At 33.3% G+C, this 21,811-nt stretch overlaps 4 protein-coding genes across 4 annotated transcripts; 2 read left to right on the plus strand and 2 right to left on the minus strand.

The window, feature by feature from the left end:
* Window positions 1–912: 912 nt before the first annotated feature.
* Window positions 913–7,620, minus strand: LOC114316020 (protein MID1-COMPLEMENTING ACTIVITY 1). Its single transcript, XM_082891756.1, has 9 exons — window positions 7,052–7,620; window positions 6,853–6,933; window positions 5,849–6,612; window positions 4,006–4,424; window positions 3,623–3,732; window positions 2,983–3,054; window positions 1,945–2,051; window positions 1,385–1,478; window positions 913–1,193 (listed from the first exon to the last, which is right to left on the minus strand). Exons 3-9 carry the CDS (start codon window positions 6,257–6,259, stop codon window positions 1,141–1,143), a joined length of 1,266 nt encoding a protein of 421 aa, XP_082747882.1. The 5' UTR covers window positions 6,260–6,612; window positions 6,853–6,933; window positions 7,052–7,620; the 3' UTR covers window positions 913–1,140.
* Window positions 7,621–12,051: 4,431 nt separating this feature from the next.
* LOC145790492 (uncharacterized) lies at window positions 12,052–14,256 on the plus strand. Its single transcript, XM_082868403.1, has 3 exons — window positions 12,052–13,015; window positions 13,105–13,245; window positions 13,884–14,256. The coding sequence occupies exons 1-3, from the start codon at window positions 12,059–12,061 to the stop codon at window positions 14,235–14,237; spliced, it is 1,452 nt and encodes a 483-aa protein (XP_082724529.1). The 5' UTR covers window positions 12,052–12,058; the 3' UTR covers window positions 14,238–14,256.
* A 311-nt stretch (window positions 14,257–14,567) lies between these two features.
* On the plus strand, window positions 14,568–16,848 carry LOC145822086 (uncharacterized). Its single transcript, XM_082918677.1, has 8 exons — window positions 14,568–14,733; window positions 14,947–15,033; window positions 15,132–15,435; window positions 15,531–15,615; window positions 15,704–15,793; window positions 15,917–16,168; window positions 16,284–16,423; window positions 16,504–16,848. The coding sequence occupies exons 1-8, from the start codon at window positions 14,568–14,570 to the stop codon at window positions 16,688–16,690; spliced, it is 1,311 nt and encodes a 436-aa protein (XP_082774803.1). The 3' UTR covers window positions 16,691–16,848.
* Window positions 16,849–17,583: 735 nt separating this feature from the next.
* Window positions 17,584–21,498, minus strand: LOC145801170 (uncharacterized). Its single transcript, XM_082891668.1, has 2 exons — window positions 19,312–21,498; window positions 17,584–18,764 (listed from the first exon to the last, which is right to left on the minus strand). Exons 1-2 carry the CDS (start codon window positions 20,399–20,401, stop codon window positions 17,713–17,715), a joined length of 2,142 nt encoding a protein of 713 aa, XP_082747794.1. The 5' UTR covers window positions 20,402–21,498; the 3' UTR covers window positions 17,584–17,712.
* Window positions 21,499–21,811: the final 313 nt, after the last annotated feature.

Genomic DNA, 21,811 nt, shown 5'->3' on the forward strand with positions numbered 1-21,811 from the left:
ATTTTCAAATAATTGGTTGTGTTTTGTTGCATGATATCTATATCCTTACTACGGGTAGAGCAAATCAATGCATTCAATTAATCATGTTTGCGCTAGCATGTGTGATATTCCATCAAAATATTAACCTTGTTTGGGATCAAATGAATTAATGTTAAAATTAAAATATGTATATATATATATATATGAATTAATGTTAATTATTTCAAAAAAAAAAATTAATGTTAATAGTTTAAAAGAATAATTATTTAAATTGATAGTTTAAGAAGTAAAAGTAACACAAGCATAATAATTTTAGAAAACGAAATGAAATTCATTTTAAATACGAGAGGAGAGGGTTTTTGAGAGTTTTTTTTTTTTTTTTTAAACTAAAAAATGAAAATAATTTGTCAAAATGACCTTTAAAAATGGCTTAACCACCTCCAACAAGCTTCATTGGGCCACCAACCCTTCGGGACATCTAGGTCCTGGTCAACATGTTTTTTTTTTTTTGGGGGGGGGGGGGTACTCGTGAGATGTTTGGCAATTTGTTAAAATAACTAAAAAAAATAAAAAAAATCAATATAATTCTTTCTATTTTTTTTTTTTTTTTTTTTACATCTTTACGAAAATTATCAAAAAAATCACTAAAAAAACTAGTTCCAAATCGAACCCTCAGTGCCTGCTTGGCTGTGCGATAGCTTCTAGTGAACTGCTTTACTGTGATTTCAAAAGAGCAACAGAGATTTGCCTATCAAGAGCGCTTTTGAACCTTCAATTTTTCCACCAGTAAGTTCTTTAAGTATGTAGCCAAACATATAATAAAGCACTTTTTAACAGCCAAAAAACACTCCTAAGCTACCACACCGTACCACCAAACAAAACCTTATAACAGTTAAAAGAGTTGGCAGCACAATATAATAACCAAACAATAAGTACAGAGAAACACTATTAACATTGAAAACAAATTTCTATGATACACATGCTGAATCTGGAAGGGGGGGGGGGGGGGGACTGCTTTACATAATATGTAATAATGTAAAAGCCGATGGCACAAGAGGAATCCCAGCAAAGATTATAAGAATGGCAATAGCCAACAGGCCATTATCTCTGTATAAAGCTAAGTATAAGAATATTGTAAACAGCTAATCAATTTTTACCGTTTCACGATTCCATGTATTGAGAGGGTGGAGGGCTTATCGTCGTCTTCTCAGGACCTGCAAGTTGGATTAATTTCACATATCACACACACAAGCTATGAGAGAGTACTTACAAAACAAAAGAAATCTACTAGAACCTCAAAGAAAAATAAGACAACTAGAAAGGATTAGATTTTTGAATTGTTGGTAAGTAGAGAATACATGCTGTTTCAATAAATTTTAAGCTAAGCATTATGCATAGGACATACCATAAGCCCCTCGAATCTCCACTTCTCGCCATTCTTGGACAAGGGCACAGCAACAACACATCAAATGCGAGAGAAAATCATCGACAAACCCTCCCTGCCAGAGAAGAAGATGATAAGATGTATTAAGTTCCTTGATTTGATAAATAAATCCCTACGTTACGTACACATGGATTATGTATAGAAGACATTGAGATGAGACCCCAGATATGAATAGACTGTAACTAAAAATATGTAAGTTGAAAATTGATGAAAAGTGACTTTGTACCATCAGATTTAGTATGACCATTGCATTGGGAACCAAGTAAAAATTTCAATTCAATTTTCAAACCAAATGGTTAAAAGGAATCCAACACTACCATTTTTTTGTCAAATGCACACAGCATTGACTAAATCTTGGGCTGTAAACAAAGGCAACAATTAGCTGGAGCTAAATTGTAAAACAAGGGGCACAGGATTAACTAGTGGATTGGAGGAGGCAAGAGCTAGAATACTATCCAGTTCCAATGGCTCATCTATGACACACAAAAATATAGTGTTGAAGTAGGGCATAGAGTGGCTACCGTGATGTTCAGCATCTTGCGAAGCTTCCGTCTGATGCAGCAAGTATAGCAACAGCATGACAATATCAGAGAATAAGCCATTAAGTCATTGCATGCTTCTGCTGAAGCTGATGATTAGATACAACAAATTCCTGTGTAAGCTTTCCATATAGGATACAAAATCATGAAGAAAAAAACATATATTCAACAATGTTGCAGCCTATCAATTGAAGCAAAAGAATAAAGGAGGTCATTTTAGAAGGAAGAATTTATAGTCTGAATTCTAAAAAACTAGTACACGATTGTAATATCATCTCCACAAGCATACATGTGATATATCCTCTGTTAGTGCACAAGAAGATTTCATGATATAATATCCCATCATCCTCAAACAGAAGAAAATTGGCTACTTCAATTTCCTTTTGAGAGGTTTCCTTCCACATAATCAACTAGTAAGCCAATTAAGACAGCTCAAGCAATTTCATCACACAGACTGAATGATCCAGTTTTATAAACAATCAATGACAACTGAGGGCCCTCATGAATTTACCTAGTTACTTTTTTAGTAACATGTGGCCTCCTAGTTATCTTGTTTCACTATTGCAAGATACCATAATGAAAAAGTGTACTATGTATTCATCATAAACAAAGTAAAACATCATGCACCATCTACCTTACATAATACTTAACAAATGAACACTCCATCTCATATTCACCAGCGAAAGCTCATCACTTGCAGTGTTTAGATTAGGCACGGGAATATTTGAGAATGAAAATAGTGTATGAACATTCATACAATAAACAGAAGCTCATTCATACATTTCATACAAATATATAAATCTGCAAACATGTAAATTCAAAATCTGGAGAATGCTCTTACAGTCCATACCTTCAAAGTTTTAAATAAAACCAAATAATCAACAATATGCAGTAAGAAATACATACATACATATTAAAGCATCGACATTTAGTTGAAGTGAATGCTCTAATCCTTGTTAGATGTAATCAGAAGGTAATGAAGATTGATAAGAAGCCTTGAACAATATGAGAGCCACTTACAGATGTGCCTGTTAGTTGCCACAGTAGCAATCTTTGAAAAAGTCCCACAAGGGCATAAACAAGTTTTTATACCTGTACAGTACAGACGAACTGCTCAGGATACATTTAAGTACAACAAAGATAATAACACCTCAATAACTAAAAGCAAAATATTAGTTGCACCAAACTTTTGGTGCAGTCATAGCAAAACAGAGCTTTACTTGAAAGGCAGGGCAGAAACAGCCCATAGAAGCTACATAGTTTTTGAACGGCTCCAACATTAAGTGCATGAAGAAGAACACAAGGAAGAAGAAGAAACCTTGCAAAGGGAGAATCTTTGCATCTTATAATTTGTAATTTGCAAAGGGTACCAGACCAATAAAGAATTGACTAAAAAAGGAAAAGAAAACACAAATAAGTAGAAATCCCCTATACATCCTATGTCCTAATTATCAGTCTATGTAGAGGAAAGAGGAAGGCAAATAGAAGTTACTCCACAAGACTACCTCTCTGCTCTAGAAAGGTAGAACATAGAAAACGAAACTGACTTTAAATTTATATCTGATAAGCCAATCAACACGTGTTCATTACACAAAATAGGTTACTGTTCTGGCATCATGCAGTTGAATAACAAGTGCTGTGATATAATCATATAACATACACAAAATAGGTTCAGAACAACAGCCGAGCAAATCTGAATGCCATTCATCATCCCAATTTGAACCTCTAGTAGACAGCAGATCACGTCCGGATGATACTGAAGAAGTGTTTCTGCAAAGAATTTAGACAGAAAATTCTCGCATCAGGCAACTGAGTTACGAATTCAAGCAATCTACTAGTTAAAATTTGTTGATGATTCAATGAATTACATGACAGAGTAAACACATTAACTGTTTTCTGATAAGCACAGATTTCAAACTAATGAGGCAATATAGGCCACTTGACACCAACACAAACTGCATTTTAAGGAATGATTTCACTCTCTTCTACAACAACAACAACAACAACAAACAAACAAAAACAAAAAAAGGAGAGAAAACAAACCTTGGAGTTGAGTGAGTCTCACTTTGCTTAGTATAGCTTTCATCGTATGAATGCTCCTTTTCACTATTAACATCCGAATAATTCTGCTCCACCTTTGTGGAATTTCTCATGGATGAACTCTTCTCAGATACAGAATTTACGGCAACAGCCTCTGTGACATCAAGCAGATGTTGAATCACTTCGCACTCACCCACATCCAAATTGGCTTGCGAACGTTGTAGTTCTAACTGAAGCTTTTCATTTTCTTTTTGGAGTGCCTCATTAAAAGGCAAGTTTGGGTAGGAACAAGAAAGAGTTTTCTTCAACCACATAGTGTCATTTTTTGAGGGGTCTGGTTTAAGAATTACATCTTGAACCTTCCTGTCCTCATCGTCCAATGTATATTCACGTTGGTCCCTTTCAATATCCTCCAGTCTTTCCTGCCAATTTGAGGGAAGTAAAAATCAATTTACATTAACAAATTAACCATACCATAAAGAAAACTGCACATAATAGTAAAAACGATATCCTGTTGACAATATCCAAGGTTCCATTCCAAATATTTTGGCCACCATGTCAAGCAGAGTTCACTATATGTAAAAATATAGAAATATAATCCACAACTGCATCAACAAAATCAGAAATCATCTTTTTCAATCATAGCCCCAACCAAACAAATATTAGAATCTACAAATTGCACTTCACAAGAAATGCCACTGCATGATGTATAGAAAAAATATGGTGCTCATTGTAGAAGGAGAAATAGAGGGAAAAAATATAGTACAAAAAAAAAGGCTAGCATGAACATATATCATGACTGGCTAGTCATATATCACCGCAAGGTTAAAGGACAATAAGCTAATTATTCTTACCAACACTATATATAGAGAGGGTGTATCCAATGGCAAAGATATAGTATAACAGTACTTAATAGGTTACCTCCAATCACCGAAAGTGTGCGTTGCATATTAGCAAAACAAATCACAGCTACTAAGAAAAAAAATGTCCAGTATGAGCATGTTCACAATATGTAAACAGTGCACAAAATACAAAGAGGGGACCGAGGTAAAATTACTTAGATTTTGGAGGGGCCAAAGTAAAATTACATAGATTTTGAAAGGGACAAAATATTAACTTCATTAATAAATACTCAAAATACAATGGGAGTCAAATGGGTATTATGTTACAAAATATGTTACAGGATTTGTGTCCACCAATGGGTATTATGTTATAAAATAAGGTAACAGATTTGTGTTCACATTAGCCAAAAGCATTTTGTTGACATTATGTTATAAAATATGTTAGAGGACTTGTGTTCACATTATGATGTTTTTCTTTTTTTCTTTTTCTATTGGGGCAATAACAGTAGGAAGTTACTTCATTACAAAATGAAAATTTTGTACTGCTAAGTTTTCAACTTGGTTTCAATTTCAATTAAAAAATTTGGCCACTATCAACAAGCTAGAGTTCCAACAGTAATCAAGCAGCAAAAAACACAATTTTAACAAACTTCATGTGCTTATACTTAATTAGCAGGGAAATCCCATAAAAAAATTTAAAAAAATCATGCAGTTCCAGTAAGGTTACAAAAACCAATGTTCCATAAAAAATAATTATAAGGCAGCTGATTGAGGTGGGTAGTAAAAAACAATTCTTGATTGGAAATGAGTACAGAATTTTTTTAACAAAGTTCACATCCACCAATAAAAAGTCATCAAATAAAATTATACTAAAAGAACCCAGCCAAAATACACTAGCAAACAGAGAGGAGAAAAATAAATAAATAATGAAAATTATTTACCAAACTTTAATTAACCAAAAAAAGGACAAGGAACAAAAATAATAACAAAGATTTATATAATACCCTGACTCGAGCATTATCAACAAGAGTTATGAGGGGGACGATCTTCAAGTATCGGTCGATCTCATTTTGAGCCTTCCTAAATTGGTACACAATGTTCCATCCCATTGCAAGGAGATAGAGATAGCTCCTGTCCTGGCAGCTGTTGACCAAAATGTAAGACCTCCTCAGGGCATCCTCAAGCTGCTCCAATGGTTCCCGGGTCTCCGGATACCTCTTAAGCTCCGAGATCCTGAGCTGCTCCAGCAGGTTACCAATCAATTTGAGATGCAGCGCAAATTGCCTGCAGTTCTTTTTGTGCATTCGAGCCGTGTTTGCGGCTTGTACAATCATCCCAATTAGCTTAACCGCATCAAGGCCGGTGAGTTGGGCTACATTTGCAATCTCACCTATTTGATCCCAAGAGGATGCCATCTTCACCACCTCAGATTAATCCCCAATCCTGACTATTTTAACTCACATCAAACACAATGACCACCTAATCGACATCTTCTGATCATATTGCTCAAATTACAGAACCAATGCAGTTTTTTTTTTTTTCTTTCATTCTTTCCCCTCTTCGTACACGAATTTCTCAGAAAATGTAGGAAAATCAGATTTTTTTTATTTTTTTTTCAGTTCCAACACCACTGCTCGTCCAATTGCACTTTTTCCGACATCAAAATAATAAAAATCGAAGATCGAGGTAAAGTCCTCAACTTGCACACTTCTACCGGAGGGAAAGCTGAAAGATCTCTTTGAATAACGTTCTGGAAATTCAAATTCAACTGCAATGGAATTCAGCAAAAGAATCAACAAAATCTCGAAGATTATCATTTACGCATCTTGACTTTCTTTTTTAATAAGCTATGAAAAAAAAATAAAAAGAGCAAAAATAAATAAATAAATAAAAATAAAGAAAGATTTTGTTTATGATAAAATCCCTCCTCTTCCACAAAAAGCAACGATAACTAAAAATAAATATAATAAAATATAGAGTGAAAATCTGGGGAATTCCGGAGCGTTACCTGAAATTTGCAGAAACCGCTGGCCTCACTGTTCTTCGCGGGAATCTAAACGACCGCTCGTGATCAATCTCAGTTTCAAAACTGTAATCCAAATCTTTCCATTACACATTTGTATATATATATATATATATATTCATATCATATGAATTGCTGCATGTACATATACATATATATAAATGTTGAAGACAAAGGTTTATACCTTCTTGATGCGCAAAAGCTTCCAATGTCTAGAGTTTGTGAATAGACAAAACAAATGATGAATCGAAGACGAGAAGGGACATGGAATTCTGCAAAAGCGACTTCTGGAACGGAGAAGATTTTGGAGGAATTTGAGCACCACAGAAACACCACAAACAGATCACACACACACACACACACACACACTCTCTCTCTCTCTCTCTCTCTCTCTCTTCTCTATCAAAGCTTCGGTGTCATTTGTCTTGACTATGTTCTGTTCTTGTTTGGGTTGTGACTCTTCTGTGAGTGGACATGTAAGGTAAACTATGCCGGACGATCAGGTATTAACTGCAGCAATAAAAGGCGGTCAGTGGAATGACTAAAAGGCCCTCAATGTTTGTCGGTATTACGAGAATGCGGGCGATCTTCACGGGACGTAAATGTAGAGAAGAAGAAGATAAACACACAGGAAGAGTGGGGTGGGGGGGTTGACTAGAAAAAATGAGATTGGGTCGAAAGTTTTTTTAACAGAAGAACCAACTCGGCTGACAGCTGGCTCCTGCAATTGCTGCCAAACAATCTTGAATGCCACCACCAATCAACATTCGCTCCATTAAATTCAGTGGTGTTTTGGGGGAGTTAATAAAAAATTAATTTTTTGATTTTTTTTTTTGTGATTTTTTGATTTTTATATAAAAAATAGAGGGTTTATGTGATTTAAAAAATCAAAAAATTAAAAAGTTAACTCTTTATTAGAGTACTATTAAGGATATCAAATTTTCTATTAAATAAATAACCAAATGGCTGATATGGGTGTGAGATTTGCAATTTTATGAATCTCATACCCATGTATGAATCTTATATCCATGTGAGATATTTGATAATTTATTTAGTAAACAATTTAGAACAAATATCATTTTCTTATTACCAACCACCAATTACATGCACATACCTAAATTTTTTATCTAAATTTTTACCAAATATTTTTATATAGAAGAAAAATATTAGAGGCTCTAAAAAATTTTGTTTGGTAAAAAAAAATTTGGTAATTTTTATAGGGCCTTTAGCATTGCCCTTTATATAATAATACAAAACTATGTGAGTGTTTAGAAATTTTAAAATTATAATAGTTATCAGTTTTTTAATTAACACAATTTGAAAATAAATTTTTTTAATTTAAAATATTTATAAATTTGTATTCATATTTTATAGTCATTTCCATTATATATAGAATGAAGAGGATTAAAATCCAAAATTTTGTATCTCTCTTCTTTTTTTTTAGGTGAATTAAATTTTTTTATCTCATACTCACAATTTTATGATAAATAATGTCAAAAATATTAAAGCTTTTAAATATTTTACATAGTTTTAATTATACAGTCTTTAAAATAAACCATGATTTGTGATCTAGTTTAAAAAAGGCTCTAGTGATTTATTTTTTTTAAATTAATACTAATTTTGTTTTTATTTTTCAGTTCATCTATATAGAAGGATCTACAAAAATTAGAAAAAAAAAACAATAATTAAAAACCAAAGAAAATCAAATATTTCTAATTTATTTTCTTTTTAGTAATCTTTTTATTTTTACTTTTACGGTATGTCTAGTCCAATAAAACCTGTAAAGCTTTTGAACTTTTTTTAATAAAAACTTTACTAAAACAAAAAAAAATCAACAAAAAAATTCATTAATACAGCTACTTCTAAACTACAAATTTTTTTAACGTTGACACTATATTTAAAATAAAAAAAAAATATTAAAGTGCTATATTTTATAAAATTGTAATTGTAAACTTATTAATTTTCTCAACTTTTTGTCACAAATTGTCATAGTTTATCCAAAATTGAATAAGATACTACATGTGCTTCTTTAATTTTCAGATCCATCCAATTTGGGAAGGACAGTACAACTTTAGATTGTTCTCACCTCTCATCATTGTTCTATCCGAATACATATTCCTCTCATATTTGTGATTTTTCTTTGCTCAAATTTACACCAATTGACTACATGACATCTTATGCTTATCTATAGTTTTACATTTATTTGTAGGTGGGGTTTGACAAAAAAATAAAAATTCTTTTATATGAAAAAAAGTTGATGCGTTCGAAAATTATTAAAAAAAGTTACTTTTTGTTATGTAAAAAATAAATTTGCGAGTCTTTTCAAACTTTTTTTTTGAGTGAAAAATTACTATATTACTATTTTTGAGTCTTTGTTAACATAATCAAAGGGACACTGTGAAATTTGTCAATATATTGAGAGTAAAGTCATTCTTACACAAATCTATAGTGATTTACAACAAAAAAAATCACCTTTTCATGAAAAAGTTAAACAGACTTTTCATTTTTTAATTTTTTTTAAACAAAAAGTAGTTTATTTGGAAATTGTCATTACAAGACAATATAAAAGAAATCTCCATTGACTTCAGTTAACTTAAAATTGATGAACATAACAAAATAAGGAAGAAATATGTAATTTACTAAAGTTATTTAACAGTATATACTATGAAAAAGAGAATATAAAAACTAAATGAAAACATACAAGATACAATGCCCTCACCAACCACAGATATTGTAAATAATTTTATTATTATTATTTATTTTTTTGGTGAATATCATGGAGGGTCTCCCATCCCATGTGGGGGAATGGGGGGATCATCATTCCATACTTTTCAATTTTAGCATGCTTCCAATCACATGGAAGCCCACTCTCCCATAAATTATCCTATGCCATCATTTATAAAAATAAAATAAAATAAAATTGATAAAGCAAGTCACGATGAGAGAGTAAGATATCGCTTAATTACAACTCGAGTTGTTACAAAAAGATTTTTTTTTATTATCAAGGTTTTAAATAAGGGGATTTTTTTTTAAGGTCCGTAATAATAACAATTTAGAGGCTAAAGGACACACAAAAAGATAGTAATGTCTCACGTCCCTGAAACAACTTGGCGCGCGTTTTTAATTATTTTGTGGACCAAAATACCCTCGCCAAAATCAACACAGAACCAAACTCATTCCGACGTCTCAGTTACATTCCAAACATCCAGCATCTTCACGAACAGGAGACCAGCAGAATTAGGGTTTCAACATCATCTGCACCATCGACATTACAGCTTCGTTATCCTCTCCAAAAATCATTCCCATTCCTTCCTCACAAATTTCTCTGACCTAGGTTAAAGCTTCGTTTTCACGGCTCATCATCATCTCAGTCCATCTTCGTCACGTCGCATCTTCATCGCGGACCATATCAGCTCATCATTCAAGTTTCATCCTAACTCTGGTCAGTTTTTCTACAATACAACTAGATTTTCTCTGGAAACACAGTTAATAGCATTTTATAATAACCTTTCATAAATTAGGGTTTCAATTTCGTAATAAAAAGCTACCTGCATTTGAAAAAATTTATTTCTGTGTATTTTGAACTTATTCTTCAACATGTTTGTTTGATTTTATCTGTAAATTTCTCTGGCATTTGAATTTCTCTGATTTTTTATTAATGTAATTTTCTTCTTTCAATTTTCTCTGGCAAGTTTATTTTCACAACAATTTTTTGTGTTTTTATCTTATTCTTGAACATGTTTCTGTAATTCTATCTATAAATTTTCCTGCTCCGTAAATTTCTCTGTAATATGTATTTTTAATTGCAATGTCTATCTTAATCTAGAATGTCTATTGCTTTCTTGCCTCTGTCTTAAGTTTCTCTGGTATTTATAATTTTCTCTGACCACATCACATCACTTTCCTCCCTTGTGTCTTTGTCATTTTAAATTTTCTCTGGAATTTTAATATTGTGGACTGGAATGAATGTTTCTTCTTGGAATTTTCTCTGCCATATGTACTTTGAGAAAAAGTTATTTCTCTGAATTTTGATCTTATTCTTGAATATGTTACTGTCATTTTGTATCTGAATTTCTCTGCTTTGTAAATTTCTCTGGAATATGTATCCTTCTCTGCAATGTCAATTACACTCTTGCATCTGTCTTAAGTTTCTCTGGTATTTATAATTTTCTCTGGAATGAATGTTTCTTCTTGGAATTTTCTCTGCCATATGTACTTTGAGAAAAAGTTATTTCTCTGAATTTTGATCTTATTCTTGAATATGTTTCTGTCATTTTGTATCTGAATTTCTCTGCTTTGTAAATTTCTCTGGAATATGTATCCTTCTCTGCAATGTCAATTACACTCTTGCCTCTGTCTTAAGTTTCTCTGGTATTTACAATTTTCTCTGACCACATCGCACCACTTTCCTCCCTTGTGTCTTTGTCATTTTAAATTTTCTCTGGAATTTTAATATTGTGGACTGGAATGAATGTTTCTTCTTGGAATTTTCTCTGAATTTTAATCTTATTCTTGAATATGTTTTGTCATTTTGTCTCTGAATTTCTCTGCTTTGTAAATTTCTCTGGAATATGTATCCTTCTCTGCAATGTCAATTACACTCTTGCCCCTGTCTAAGTTTCTCTGGTATTTATAATTTTCTCTGACCACATCGCACCACTTTCCTCCATTGAGTGTCTCTATCATGGTTAATTTTCTCTGCTTGTGTATGTAAATTTTTCTTGCATTTTAATATTATGAATTGAAATTTTCTCTGGAATGGAAATTTCCTCAAGAATGTGTAATTTTTTCCAGAATGTGCATTTTTCTCTGGTATGTTTATTTTGTTCAATTCTTGATTTCAATATGGTATACTTCTCAGTGCCATGTTTACATTACTTTGTTTATTTTATCTTTGCTAATTGTGGAATGCAAATTTTCTTTCACTTGCCATGTTTACTTTTTTCTATCATTCATTTTCTCTGGTATGTTTACTTCTATCTGTAATTTAAACAATTATTGAAAATTTCTCTCCCATGTTTATGATGCTGTGTTGATTTTCTCTGACATGTCAAATTTTCTGTAATTTTCCCTTATCTGTAATTTTCTCTGGCATCTCCAATTTTCTCCCTTATCTATAATTTTCTCTGACATTTCCATTTTTCTATGGGATTTAATGTTGACATCTCTATGCTTTAATCATTGTCTAGAAATGGCAAAACGTAAAGGCAGCGAAACACCGGAAACACCAAGCAAAAAACAGAAACTGTCTCAGTCTTCTTATGGACTAGGATCAAAAACCAGCAGCAAAACACTAGAAACACCAAGGAAGCAAGAACAACTCTCTCAGTCCTCTTATCATCTAAGATCAAAAACCAGCACTAAAACACCACAAACTCCTTCCCAAAACACACAAGTCCAAGCTCATGAAGCAACTAGCATCCAGATGAGTACCCCAACTTCAAAAGACTCAAGCTCAAGGGGGAAAAAACCTGTTAAACTCCACAGAAAGAGAGCTCACTACAGCATTCAATTCCGATCCAACCTCTCATCTGTCGTCTCCTTCTTTCAAACACTTAAATTCAGTTCAAAACATCTTCTAGAGCTTCAAAAGACCCCATTCTGGTATTTGATTCAAGCTCTAACCACTGGAAGGATGGATCCAAAGAAATCTAGGAAATCCGATGATGATGTAGTTGCCATAATCCAATGTTACAATGAAAAAACAAAAGCATTCACAGTTGGGAAGAAGAACCTGACCTTTACAACAAATGACATGACCTTGATTTTTGGTTTGGAAGGAGGTAAAGGAGCCATGTCATTAAGATACTCTAAAAAGCCAAAATCTGCATTCCTCAGGAGAAGATTCCAAAAGGACACAAGGCTCACTGGTCCTGTTCTTAAAAATGCCTTGGTCAAAGCAATGAAAGGCAAGCAACCAACTGACTTCAAAGATGTAGCAATCATTGTTACATTGTACTTGTGTCTCACCCTATTTTTTGCAACAAGTGGGAATTCAATAGGTTGGGTTTTTATAAAGTATGTGGAACCTCTTGAATCAATGAAACAGTATGATTGGCCGGAAGCAATCACATCAACATTGATTGATTCTATCATGGCATTGCATAGAACTCCAGAAAAAGTTACGGGGTGTGTCATTGCATTGCTGGTAAGTATAATATCCATTCAAATTTGCAGTTATCATACTTACAAATTTGTGCGTTTACAAAATTTTATTTACTTTCATTTTCATCACAGTATTGGCTATGTGAACATGCAACTATCATTGACTCAGAAGACAGTAACACAACAGACTTCCCAAGATGTGCCAAGTGGAACCTTCAAACCTTGACGAAACAGCTGCAGAAGACACCAGTCCACTCTCTTGCACCTCGACAGGTTAGATTCCTATTGCTACCGAAATCTCAGTGAAATTTCAAAAATTTCTCTGACTACTGCTTTGTTTCCCTCCTTGTGCATTGATTGATTAAGATTAATTTTCTCTGAAATATCAATTTCTGTTTTCTTCTTTGTTAACCACTGGTCTATTTCTGCCATTGTAATCAATTTTCTCTCCCATCCAAATTTCTCTGACCACAATTGTAACACATTAACTTATATGCCCTGATTCATTTTCTCTAATATCTGAATTATGTTCTTTGTCACATAATTTTCTCTGGCCCATCAAATTTTATCTCCTTGTGTGTAATTTTCTCTGCCCATAACTTGTGTGCCTTGCATCTTTGATTAACACTGTTTATTTCTACCCTTCTAATGAATTTTCACTGGAATTCAAATTTCTCTGACACAAATATAGTAAAACATTAACTTATAAACACTGTTTATTTCACTGTTTCATAATTTTCTCTGCCCCATACAATTAACTCCATGCCTCTAATTTTCTCTGGCCCAATACAATTTTCTCTGAAGTTTGTTTCCAATTAGTATCATTTAGATGAATTTTATTTTCCTTATTTGAATTTTTTCTCTGAGTGAATTTTGTAACATTTCTCTAATAAAAGAGTCTCCTGTTACAGATTGATAACAAGCAGCTAGTCAAAAATCCATCTGAGGAGTTTTGTCTTGGCAAAAAGACGAAGAAAGAATTAAAAAAGGCAATTGTCATATTCAAGGAGAAATTACAAGATCCATCTGAAGATGGAGGGAATGAACAAAAAGAAGAAGAAACCACCAAAGAAACCAGCAATGGACAAGAACATCAAGCAAGCAGCACAGAAGAAGAAACCACCAAAGAAAGTGAAGAAATAGAACCAGAAGACAAAGAACAAAATGAACAGAAAGAAAATGATGAAGAAAGTGATGAAGAAGAAAATAATGAGCAGATGGACCAACAACATGATGAAGAAAGTGATGAAGAAGAAAATGAATAGAAAGAAAGTGAACAAGAAGATGAAGATGAAGATGAACAAGAAGAAGAGAACAAGGATGAAAGTGATGAAGAAGAAAATAATGAGCAGATGGACCAACAACATGATGGCATTTGTGGCTCAACAATGCATCAGCCTGAAAAATTTGAGGAATCAAAGGATGCCCAAATTGCTGATCTACGTCAAAGACTGAAGGCGCTGTCTCAATCTAAAAAAGAAGAAGACAGAAATTGGATGGAATTACTTGCTGAAAAGGATATTTCAATAAGAATCCTGACATCACATAACTCAGAACTTCAAGAAAAAGAAAGCACAATCCGAATGAAACTAAGGATGTTAGAGGTTGAAAAAGCAGACGATGCAAAAACAATTCAACAGTTGAGGTGTTCAAATTCGGAGCTTGAAACTGAAAATGCCAAATTGCATGAACAAGTTCAAGAACTATCTGTCCAACTAGCAACACAACCATACCGAACACCAACACAACTTCAACCACAAGGTCAGTGAAAATCTTGAGCCACAAAAAGTTATGTCCTTGTGCCATCATAACTCAGAGAAATTTCTATTTATTATAATTTTCTCTGTCATTGGTAATTTTCTCTAGAAGTTATATCTCTCTCAACACATTAGTTATATTTCTACTGCTCATTTCATTTCTCTGTATATTTTCTTATTCCATTTTTGGGGCTTGTTTGATTTTCACTGTGTATAGTTGGAATGCAACTGGAACAACAACCAACAACCCAACAAGAGCAAATCCCACACAAACAACAACCGAAACAAAAGAAGAAACTCTATGGTAACTACAAAATATTGAATTAAATAAATTTACATATTGAAATATCATCTGTTGCTTCAGAGAAATTTCACTTTTCCTAATATTTTCACTGCCTACAGTCAAAAAAGATCCAACCTCAATGATAAAAAATTTAAAGGCAAAAGAAAGGAAGGAAAAGCAGCATGATCCAGAATTCCAATATCCGAAAGTTGCGAAAGTGACTAGAGCTTCAAAACAAGCTGCAAAACAAGTTGAGCAAAGCACAAAGGACAAAGAAGTGCTTGATGCTGATGCATACGTCTTGCCTCAACCTATAAACATCACAAAATCTTGGGTCTTTCCACAAACTCTTCCCATTTCAAGATTGATAAAAGATCATATAAAAGACATCTTGCAGCACATATCAAATGTGTCTGGGCTTGAGTAAGTACAACAAACAAAATAGAACATAACAAACAACAAATTACAAACTTATGTTGCATTAACAACAATTCAATCCCTTCTTTGTCATCTTGTAGAGCTTTAATTTGGACAAGTGAGTTGAATATCATTACCTTTGAAGACATTGGAAACCTCATAAAGCAAAAAGAAATTGCCAACAATGTAAGTCTTTCCCTTTCATCAACATTTCTCTGCAATGTTCCATCAGCCTTTATAAAACAATATTACAATTATAAATCATATTTTTCAGGTCATTGATGGCTATGGAGAGATCCTTTTGGCTGACCAAATCAGAGAGAAACAACAACCAACCTCATTTTTTTTCACATCCATGTGCTTAGTATGTTACTACTATTTTATTTGATTTTCTCTAGAATTTACTTTCTACTTTCTCTTCTTAATATACTTCTTGAAGTCAGTTGTGTCACTAACAAAACCATTTTTTGATTTTCTCTGAGCACAGAATTTCATCAACATGACAGAAAATCAAAGTTTTCGAGTGTCCTTATTTGACAAGCATATTGAAACAGCATGGAGGAACTATAGGTTCCTCCATTTCCCAATAAATACTGGAGGTAATGAGAAGTCCACACATGGAAATCACTGGACCTTGCTTGTCCTGGACAAACAAGACAATTTATGGAGGTTCTACAACTCATTGAGGCCAAGGAGGGATGATGCAGAAGACAAATATGTCAAAGATGCAAAACAATTGGTAACGAGTGCAAATTTCTCTGATCCATCATCATCTTTATGTGATGATAATTTTCATAGAATCCCATTGACTTGTCCGTAAATTTCTCTCTTATATAAAAATTATTTTTTTGCAGCAAGATTACGTGGAGAATTTTCTGAAAGCTTGTCTTGAAAGAGACGCTCAATCACAACCCTCTTTCAAATTAATTAACTCACAAAACACAAGTTATGACTTTGAGTATGTCAACAATGCTCCACAACAAGAAAGCGATTCGTAAGTTTCATACATCTATAAATAAGATAATTTCAGTTGCATGTTTCTTAAAACTAACCATACCTATAATTTGTATGCAGTCTGGATTGTGGCCTCTTCGTCTGCTATATAATGAAACAATATAGCAAGCATGAACCTATCAAATCCAAATTATCCACACAAGAGATAAGGTTGATGAGGGCAGAACTCATAGAGAGATTTGTGACCGAAGTTGGCAGGTCATGGACTGAACCAATTGAAATACCCCCAGAAGAACCACAAATGTAATAGTGAAACTAGTGAAAGGAAGACAATGTACATATCCACACAGAGAAAATTGTCTCACATATATGTATATATCCTTTCTTGTTCATACATTGAAGGAATGATGATCCTTGACGTATATGTATATATCCTTTCTTGACTAATCTAAATTTCATTTTTTTTTTTTTTTATTTCGACTAATGTAAATTTCAACAATTGTCTGCCAGAGAAAATTGTCTGCCAGAGAAAATTGTCTGCAGAAATTTCTCTGGTATAAACTACCAGAAATTCACAGAGAAATTTAACTTGTATCGTCCCAAGGGGATGCCTATATGATCATGTAATCTGTAAAACTTTGTGTTGGTACAAAACAATCATCAAACTCAACAAAACACAAAGCACACAGTAATTTTATCTGCCACTGGAAAATTTCATTGCATGAATTTCAAATTTCAGACCACAATGCCCATATAGTTTTCTCTGTTGGTGAAAAATTTCTCTGGATGAAAATTTCTCTGGCTTTGACACAAATTTCTGAGTTCAAGTGAGTCCAGAGAAATTCTCAACTCAGAGAAATTTTTTGAATGCTCTGTCTGCTGTGCACATTTCTTGAAATGACTGATATGAAGCTACCAGAAATTTACAGATAAATTTAACTCATATCTCACCAAAGAAGGTGCCTATATGATCATTCAATCTCTAATGCACTGTGTTAGTACAAAACAATTATCAAATTGAAAAAACACAATCCACACAGTACTTTAGTCTGCCATTGTCAAATTTATGTGGATGAATATGAAGCTTCAAAACACAACACACAGAATTTTCTCTGCCATAGGAAAATTTCTCTGGATGAATTTGACAGGTACTACAAACCCACTGCCTATAGTATATATCAACAAACACACTTTAACTCATATTGAAAAATTTCTCTGGATGAATTTGATTGATATTATTATATACACTGTCCAAAAAATAAATTTCACAAAACAAAATACACAAAGTAATCATCAAATGTATTATTCCATCAATAAAATGTATAATCCTCAACTATTTAACAAAGGTTCCTTGCATGTCCTCTTATTATGGTGACCAATACTCTCACAACGACTACACTTAATCACCCTTTTAAACTCTCCAGTAGAAGCAATTCTGTTCTTCTTCGGCCTCCCAGCAGGTCTCTTGCTCAATGGAGGTAAAATCATAGCATCTTCAATGCTACACACAGGTTTTTCAACAGTTGGAACTGGGCCAATCGAAAAGGAGTATGCTTGACGATACATATCAGCATGAAAAAATGGTTCAACAAATGAATTCAAATTCTTTCCACTCCTAAAAATTGCAGCAACAGCATGTTGACATGGATACCCATTTATTTCCCATTTTCGACATGAACAAGTTCTCAACCCAAGATCAACCATAACCGAAGGAAAACAATGCACTTCAAAGACATTATCAGATGATAAACTCACATTCCATGTCCTCCCGTCCAAAAAAGACTTCTCCAACACACTATCCATACGAGGACACAAAATTTTATTCCATTTACTAGAGAGCAGCCTCCTATCAGACCTCATATTCATGATTTGCAACCGTATCATGTCCACCAAATTTGTTATTGGCAAGTTCCGAGCTTCTCGTATCCATGAATTGAATGACTCAGCAACATTTGAATACATCTCACCATAACGTTTCCCTGCAAAATATGCATCACTCCAATTTTCATATGGTAAACTTCTCAAGAAAACACTCACAATGTCTCCTCCCTCACTTTTTAACTCATTTAACTTGAAATGAAATGATGCCTTTGTTGGAGCATATGCACATTCTGAAAACTTGGACACAATCGTCTCCCTAACCAAATTTGTGTTTCCACATGACAACTTATCCCTCAAATTTCTCTTTAGATGTTCCAGACAAAATCCATGAAAGCAGTTAGGGAAAAACCTAACAATTCCCTCCACAATTCCACAATGTCGATCTGATATGAAACTTATCACCCTTTCTGATCCTAATACTCCATATAAATGTTCAAGAAACCAACACCAATTGTCTTTATTCTCAGCATCAACAACAGCAAAAGCTACAGGAAAAAAACCTACAAAACAAATAGGAACAAGCATATTAGGTACACACATGCAGAGAAAAATAGAACAATAAACATCCAGAGAAAATTCACACATTGGCAACATCCAGAGAAAATTGAATAAGTGACCAGCTACAGAGAAAATTCACACAATCATAATATACAGAGAAAATTCACTTAGTGACCACCTACAAAACAACAGAGAAAAATAGAACAATAAAACAACAAGAGAAGTTTGACACTGCCAACATCCAGAGAAAATTCACACATTGGCAACATCCAGAGAAAATTGACTTAGTGACCAGCTACAGAGAAAATTCACACAATCATAATATACAGAGAAAATTCACTTAGTGACCACCTACAGATACAATTCACACAATGACAACATTCAGAGAAAATTCATACACTGACAAAAATCCATTGAAAATTCTCACAGTGGCCACCACAATAGAAAATCCACACAGTGGCCAAAACCAGAGAAAATTCACATTCACCCAATTCCTACATGTATAGAAAATTCACATACTTAGATAAAAATAGATATATTTACAATTACCTTCATTCCCATCTTTCCCCGTTGCAGCAAGCATAACTCCTTTGTATCGTCCTTTCAAAAATGTTCCATCAAGAAAAAGCAATGACCGACAATATTTGAAACCAGCAATGCATGCATGAAAAGCCACAAACACTCTTTTGAAACGCTTGTTATCTTCAAAATCTAACTCAAAACGACTCCCTGGATTGTTCTTCAATGCCTCATCAAAATACCACCGTAATTGATCAAATGACAAACAAGAATCCCCATATGTACTACATTTTGCTTTCTCAACACTCAACCAACCACAGTTATAACTAATTGAGACCCCATACTTGTCTTTCATTCCTTTCACAACATCCACTGGACGAGTTAAAGGTTTTGCACTTACCTCTTCAAGTTTCAGCCCAGAAACCAAGCTGGAAGTCATCCTCGAATGTTTACTCGTACGAACCGCCACACCACATGTATGTTCATTGTTCAAAGTCCTTATGTAGAAGAACCCATTTGTTTTTTCAACAGAAGCATGTACACGCCACATACATCCCCTTGATTCCTTATATGCACATTCTGCCGTAACCCTCAGCTTGTCATTTTTAACATACGTAAACTGAAAACCAACCTCAATAGCATACTTGCATAAAAAAGTACGGAACTCAACCACACCACCCTCAAACTTTTGTCCAACACTCATAATATTATTCCGCCAACTAGCCGACAATAACACCTTTTCTTGGTGAGAACAAAACTTAGAGAGTGAATTCCTTTCAACATCCACCAGCCTATCACACTCACCATCCACAACATCTACCCAATTAGACCCCACTTCATCCTCTTCATCAGAAGTACTACATCTACTAACTGAAACATCAACTATATCAACACCGCGTGCACAAACAACCCTCAACATATTCAGAAAATCAATATTATTTCGAACCATACAATTCGGATGGCCCAAAATAGAATATGAAATACACATAGTCTCAGGTTTCAAATTCTCCCATGTTTTACACAAAATGCCAACCAATTCCTCAAAATTCAATTCGCATGAAACATTAATGACAATAGTATCATTCCCATATTTGCACAGCAACAACACTGCACTGTCCATTAAAACTGAAACAAAAAACAACAAAAAAAATCACACAAACACTTCACAATAACAACATAAATGTCCAGAGAAATTTCTAAAAATTATAATTTTCTCTGAACTTAAAATAAAACTCCAAAGACATCTACAAACTGATATTCACCTTCAAGATGATAAAAAACAAAATCACAGAAACTTAATGAATCACAGAGAAATTTACTGCTAACAATTAAACACAATTATAGAAAAAAAATCACATAGAATACAAGTCCAGAAAAATACTTTTCTCTGAACTACAAACTGAAAGTGAGTAACAAACTTACAATTTTCTCTGAACTACAAATACAAGTATAGAGAAATTTATGAACTTACATTCACTTTCTCATATTCTATCGCCATTACAAACTTCTAATAATATGTCCATATGCACTTATAATTTCCTCTGGACTACACAAACAATAGTGCAGAAAATGAAATTTCTCTGGTTTGAAAAAACATAGAACACAACTATAATTCATCAGCATGTTGATAAAAAACAGAGCACCAAAAATGAACTCTAAACATCAAAATCACCTACACTGTCAACACTATCTGAAATTGATCAAAAAAACAAAGAATGAAAAATTAATTCCAAAAATAAAAATCAACTCTATCAAGCTGGCCTCTCTCTAAACAAAAATAAAAATACATTTGGAATCTAAATCGAAAACAAACCTAATTCAACTCAACTCAAAAACCTACGCGATCAACACACTGTCAACACTCTTTCAAATTGATTAAAAAACAAATAATAAAAAATTAATTCCAAAAATAAAAATCAACTCTATCAAGCTGGCCTCTCTCTACACAAAAATTCAAAACAAATATCAAAATGCATGTGCTATCTCCATCGAAAACAAACCTGATTCAACTCCACTGAAAATCTACGCGATCAATACACTATCACACCACTGAAATCTCCGACGAAATCTCCAACAAAATCTACACGATCGTAGCAATCTTTCTCGTCAACTCCACTGAAATCTCCGACGAAATCTCCACCATAAAATCTCCACTGAAATCTCCGACGAAAACTCCGACAAAATCTCCCCTTCAAATTCGGTTTCCAAAATGTATCAGTTAACTCAACCATATAATATTCAAACAAATTTGTGTTATAAAGGAAGGGTAATTTAGGTACTTTATAACCTAAAATAAATTTGAGGGACCTTAGCCATCAAAACATATTATAAAGGACCTCTCCTCATATCAAAAGTAGAGGAGGGACCTTAGGCCAATTTTCCCTTTAAATAATACTATTAAAATATATATTGATATTAATAATATAATTATATATCTATTAATATTGATTGATATAACATTAAATAACAATATTGAAAGTTGAAAATATTGATGTCTAATCAACATACAATATTTTACAATTCTCTACAC

Source organism: Camellia sinensis, chromosome 1 (genome assembly GCF_055761805.1).
Source record: "Camellia sinensis isolate YWXY chromosome 1, ASM5576180v1, whole genome shotgun sequence".
In the NCBI taxonomy this organism is placed as follows: domain Eukaryota; kingdom Viridiplantae; phylum Streptophyta; class Magnoliopsida; order Ericales; family Theaceae; genus Camellia; species Camellia sinensis.